Source organism: Nematolebias whitei, chromosome 15, assembly GCF_014905685.2.
Source record: "Nematolebias whitei isolate Nwh7 chromosome 15, NemWhi1, whole genome shotgun sequence".
Classification (NCBI taxonomy): domain Eukaryota; kingdom Metazoa; phylum Chordata; class Actinopteri; order Cyprinodontiformes; family Rivulidae; genus Nematolebias; species Nematolebias whitei.
In genome coordinates this window covers 37932819-37938971 of record NC_056512.1, presented here as the reverse complement: position 1 = coordinate 37938971, position 6153 = coordinate 37932819, and the positions used below count along the sequence as shown (strand labels likewise).

Genomic DNA, 6153 nt, shown 5'->3' with positions numbered 1-6153 from the left:
ACACACACACACACACACACACACACACACACACACACACACACACACACAGGTGTGTTCCTGAAAGTTTCTGATATAAAAGTTTGATCATGTGACAATGTTTTATGAGATTTTAATCAAAGTTCTGCGGTTTGGAGGACGGAATGTGTCCTGCAATCAATCTGAAAACTCCAGTAATGAACAATAAAGACAGGTGACTGTTCGAGAGAAGCATGCTGGGAGTTGTAGTTCTCTGCCTTCAGTTGTTATGTTTCAGAAAGGAGGTTTAATAAACTCTTTATTTATAAACTCTGAATTTATCTGAGTTAAATAACTCTGAGTATGTAAACATTGAGCAAAGAGCGTGCACGTGAGATATGCAGTCATTTTCAATCATCCACGTGGCAGCTGCTGGAAAAAAAACAAAAAGTTTATAACTACAGAGTACAAATCTAGCAAAGTTAAGTCAGGCCCTCTGGAAGGATTAAAAAAAAAATTGTTGAAATGTTTCACCTTTTATCCAAAGGACTTCTTCAGTCTGAGGAGCTGTAACAAACTCAGTCTTATAAATAGCACCTTCTCATAGTGGATCAACCAGTTTGTTGTTGACATCCAGAACTAGCTGTTCACATGATCAAGGAAGACCATCAACCTAATGACTGTTCGTTAGCACCCTGATGGCTGCTTGCTATTCACAGAGGGCTGAGTGATACTAGCAAATAACAGCAATGTAAGAGGGGGACAGTTGGACGCGGAGGCTCCGCCCCCGTTTAATGATGGTTCTCTTCACAAAGATGGCTTCCTTTACTCCTCTCAAACCATCGTTCCTCTCTATCAAGGATGTGAACATCTTTAGAGTCCTGACCTGATGATACTGATCTTCTTTGCTGGTCCATCCTTTTGGCCAGTGGCTGTTTAGTTTCCCCCGATGTAAGACTGATCACCCTCCTGACACTGAACAGCATACACAGTATTACTCTGTGCCAGGGGACTGGATCTTTGGGATGAACTGGTCCTTCCCTCCAAGAAGGAGGAACGGGAGGGGAGGTTCCACAGGTTTCACCTGGATTGTTGAGCATGCATCAAGATGCAGAGTACAAAGTGCAGTCTGGAGGGAGACGCACAATGATGATGTCACAGGGTTAAAAACACAGTAACTGAAAAAAGAATACTTCTAAGAGCTGAACTCTTTAGTCTGTCCCTGAGCTTTAATCTATAAAGATGGTTTTTAATATTTTTAAACACAATAAAACCACATTGTTTAAAAAATGAATGAAATGTTAGTTTGAAAATTTGTAAAAACTTGTAAAAATTAAAATTTTGAGAAAAAAAAACGTTTTTCAGAAGATGTGTCTCAGAGTCCGTTCGCCCTGCAGGTCTCAACATTCAGCTATGATGGTTCTGTTCAGATCAGGTGGTTCTGCAGACATGACATCTGTATGGCTCCATGTCGTTGGCTTTGACCTGATCCGACACGTTGGTACCAGATGTTTCTGCAGATGTTCAATCAACTGGACCTGTATTCTGCAGAGCGTGAAGTTCTGAACCTTGTTGGTGTTGGTGTGGATGTTTTCAGCACCTGGGTCGACCCACAGGAAGTGAGACCGGAGTGTGATCAGATCTGGACCTGATTCAGAACCACAGATGAAGAAGATCCGGATCAGGGTTGGGTCATTTCTGCCTGCAGGGTGAAGCAGAACCAAAAACTGAAACGAGGAAGACAATAATTAAACTGGGGGAGGAGGGGGGGAGGGGGCGGAGCTTCCAGCAGTCAGTCTGGATGTGAGAAGGCACAGGGCCAGGTGGCGTGACCTCTGAAAGTCCACGTGGAGGAGGCGCCTCCTCCTCTGGAAGTGTGTTCTGATGGACTTCTTCATCCGCTGACTGAACCCGGTTCTGTTCAGTTTTATGCGTCTCAGAATTTGGGCCGACAGAACCATGGGTCCAGAACAAACGTCACTGGTAAAACATGTCGCCGTATCGGACCTCCAGTAAACCCGGTTCTGACAGAACGTGAAAACAAAATGTCAGAACCGGCAGCGCCAATCAGAACCTCCAGTTATCCTGCACAGAACCTGGTTTTGTTAATCCTCCTGCCGTTGCTGAAAAACAAACCCAAACCTCAGTTCATAAGATCAGAATCAGAGTTTCAGAGTATCCTGATGCATGCTCAATAATCCAGGTAGAAAAATCTAAAAAAAATTTAAGTCTGGTCCTCTAAACATTAAAAAAAAAGCAAAAAAAATTTTTTTTAATGTAGAAACGTTTTGTCTTTCATCCGAAAGACTTCTTCAGTCTGAGGTGCTGTATTCAGCTCAGTCTTATAAATATCACCTTCTCATAGTGGATCAACCAGTTTGCTGCTGACAGCCAGAGTTTCAGAGGTTCCTCTGAGATGAGGTAACAACACGAACCAGAATCAGAACTGTTCTGACTTTAACGACCTCTCCTCTCCTGCAGGAGGCGTCATCTCCTTTGTGGGCTCCCGTGGAGATTCCCCGTCCAGAACCAGTCCAGTCTCCATGTACAGTGAGAACTCCAACTCCCAGCCCTGCTTCACCTCCTCATCAGCGCTCCCCTTCCTCAGCAGCTCAGGCTCTGCAGGAGACGACGGCTCCTCCTCTTCCTCAGCAGGAGGTTCTCCTCGAGGCCGGGACGACGGAGGAGGATCTAAATCTGTGGCCAGTTTGACCAGTGAGTTTCTCTGATGTTTGCTGCTGTTCGACGTAATTTTTTATGCTAATAGTGCTTAGCGTATTTTTAGTTATTGTTTTTCTTATTTCATATCTTAGATCTTATTGCAGTTTTTCTTTTACATTTTATTGTTGGATGTAACTGGGACCCTGTGTACATAATTTCGTTCCACCACATGTACCACATGTGGTGCATATGACAATTAAAGAAACTCTGACTCTGTACATTGAGCCTCAAAGACTCATTTACAAGTGAGACCTGTTTACAGCTTTGTATGCGTCTCGTATGTTGATGCAAACATGGTTGAGGGTGTTATTTCCCCGTGTTGGAACGGTCACATGCTGATAAAATCTTGGTCTTTCAGGTTTACGTCATTAAAATCACCAGCCGCCATGCAAAAAGCCTCTGGATGTTTGTTTTGAAGCGAGCTGATGTTATCATGTAGCTCCTACAGAGCATCTTTAGCATTGGCATCCAGAGCTATTTAGACAATGATACACCGCCAAAAACTCACAAGGTAAATAATGGGGTCAACATTTCACAGTCAGTTGTTCAAAAGCCTCGGAGCAGGAACTGTTTATCAGAACACAATTTGTGGACCAACCGTTGTTTAAGTAGATGCTTTACCCCCACCCCTCCCCCATAGCTGGCTGCAGCGGTCCACCCCCCAAAAATTCTGCTATCCAGCTGGAAGGCTGAGTCTGGCATGTTGCTATTAAGCCATGTTTTTGTGAGACAGAGGACTTCACAGTTCCTCATCTCCTAAGGCACTCACTCTTAGTTGAGTTGCAGAAGGTCCAGCTTGTTTTCAAAAGAGTGGACATTGGCCAGGAACTGAGATGGAATCGGCGGCCTAACATTAGCCTACAGTCTTGCTAATACTCCGGCCCGTTTACCTTTCTTCTGACCCCGCGCACAGCATTTTCTTTTTCCTATATAAATAGAGCGCTGCTCCCTCCACACTGATGTCGCTGAATAGCTGCAATCTGCCAAGTGTAGCTCTCAGACTGTGGTCTGTCTCTGCTGGTTTTGAAAACAAATGTTCTCTTATGCTAATTCAAGCGAGCTAAGTCAGGATCAGATCTGATGTTAGAGCCAAAAAAACTGGGTCTCCCTGGGGAACTTGAGAAGCCGCTGCTCGTCGTTGTGCCGCCATCTTCTTTTTGGTTCTGCTGCTTTGATGAGAACAGGAGAGAAGGTTTTGCTGCTTTGATGTGGACATAAGGTTCTGCTTGTCTAATCCAACCTTCTGTGTTTCAGAGCTGAACGGCGTGGTTCTGTTCTGTAAGGTCTGCGGTGACGTGGCCTCTGGTTTCCATTATGGAGTTCACGCCTGCGAAGGCTGCAAGGTGAGACGTCAAGCACGTGCCCATCCGTTCCCCTCAGACTACTCTGACTGGTCCGTGGGTTCTGAAAGGCTCCTCTCTGTCGCCCTCTGCAGGGCTTCTTCCGCCGCAGCATCCAGCAGAACATCAAGTACAGGAAGTGTCTGAAGAGCGAGAGCTGCTCCATCGTGAAGATCAACAGGAACCGCTGCCAGCAGTGTCGCTACAGGAAATGCCTTTCTGTGGGGATGAGCCGCGACGGTGAGACACACCTGTCTACTCGCACACCTGTCTACTTGCACACATCAGCACCGTCAACACTTCCTGGTTATCCTGTTTAACATATTCTAAGTCTAAGAGATAAATCTGCCAAATACAGGAAGGTTTACACCATCTGTTACCATGGAGACAGAGTGAGGTAGGTTTACATCCTGTTACCATGGAGACAGAGTTAGGCAGGTTAACTCCATCTGTTACCATGGAGACACTGAGACCTGTAAGTCCTGAGCTGTGTATTTCAGGTACCAGGACATGTTTTCAGTAAAGATCAGAATCTGAACGTTATAATCAGCTGATGTGAGACTGAGCTTCTGACCAGACTCCACTTCCTGTCTGACCTCTTCCTCTTCGTTCTGTCCGCAGCGGTCCGTTTCGGTCGGATCCCAAAGCTTGAGAAGGTTAGAATGCTGGCTGAGATGCAGAGCGCCATGAATAACGTGGTCAACAACCAGCTGCAGAACGACTTCCAGCTCGCCAGCATATCCTCTTCCTCCTCTCCGAGCCCGGGAGGGACCATCGCTCCCCAGCCAACAACCCTACCACAAACTCCTACCTCCCCCTCTCCTTCTGAGCCATCTGCCTCCTCTTCCCCTCCTCCTCCTTCCTCAGGGCGAAGCTCCTCCCACTCATCTTCCTCCCGGCCCCCCAGCCCCGGGATGGACACCACCATCAGTGCCATTGCACACGCTCACCGTGAAACCTTCCTGTACGCACACAAGCTGACCAATCTCCACCCTCCTCATCAGCAGGAGAACACAAACCACACCCACCTCCATAATAAGGAGGCGGGGCTTTGGTCCAACTACTGCCCCAATGGTTACCATTCCAATGGCCTCAACAACCACAACCATAACTGGGACTCAGACAGAGACATTACTAATAATCTCCATAACAATGGGAGGCGGAGCCTGAATAACTGTAATCTGATTGGAGGGGAGGGAAGCACGCATCATTTGACCCGGGGGCCAAGCTGTCCGTCGGTGAAGAACCATGCTGGGATCGTTCTGGTAAGATCTGATCTGCTGTTCCCAGATCCATTATAACTTCACAAGCACAGCTGGTGATAAATTCAGGACTTTTGATTGGATGCAGCTTTAGAACGCAGTCGTCTGATTGGTTGACTGGTGTTTCCTCTCTCCACAGGCTTGTCCAATGAACATGCAACCTCATGCAGACCCCTCAAAGACCCCCCAGGAGATCTGGGAGGACTTCTCTCTGTCTTTCACTCCTGCTGTCAAGGAGGTGGTGGAGTTTGCCAAACAAATCCCAGGATTCAGCGCTCTGTCCCAGAACGACCAAGTCGCCCTTCTGAAGGCCGGCACCTTCGAGGTCAGACAGTCAAAACCCCATCACTCTGAGCCTTTTATGCATTATGGGTATTATAGGGTGGCATCACCATGGCAACAAACCAGAACTTCTGATAATTTTATACACAATGCTGGATTTTTTTCCCCATTCAACCTTTATTTAGACAGGTTAATCCCATTGAGCCTCGAGGACTCATTTACAAAGATGGTTGGATGTTCTTATGGTTGGATGCTGTTTCAGGTTCTGATAGTTGGATGTTCTGTCTCAGGTTCTCGTGGTTGGATGTTGTTTCAGGTTCTGATGGTTGGATGTTCTGTCTCAGGTTCTCGTGGTTGGATGTTGTCTCAGGTTCTGGTGGTTGGATGTTCTGTCTCAGGTTCTGATGGTTGGATGTTGTCTCTGGTTCTGATGGTTGGATGTTCTGTCACAGGTTCTGATGGTTGGATGTTGTCTCAGGTTCTGATGGTCGGATGTTGCCTCAGGTTCTGATGGTTGGATGTTGTCTCAGGTTCTGATGGTCAGATGTTCAGTCTCAGGTTCTGATGGTCGGATGTTCTGTCTCAGGTTC

General features: G+C 46.6%; 1 protein-coding gene across 1 annotated transcript in view; it reads left to right on the top strand.

The window, feature by feature from the left end:
* nr1d1 (nuclear receptor subfamily 1, group d, member 1) overlaps positions 1-6153 on the top strand; it is a 7900-nt gene that overhangs the window by 1039 nt on the left and 708 nt on the right. The window contains exons 2-6 of the mRNA XM_037689174.1: positions 2443-2673; positions 3934-4022; positions 4115-4259; positions 4641-5284; positions 5421-5606. Of these exons, the coding sequence (XP_037545102.1) occupies positions 2443-2673; positions 3934-4022; positions 4115-4259; positions 4641-5284; positions 5421-5606 (1295 nt within the window). The remainder of the gene's footprint in view (positions 1-2442; positions 2674-3933; positions 4023-4114; positions 4260-4640; positions 5285-5420; positions 5607-6153) is intronic.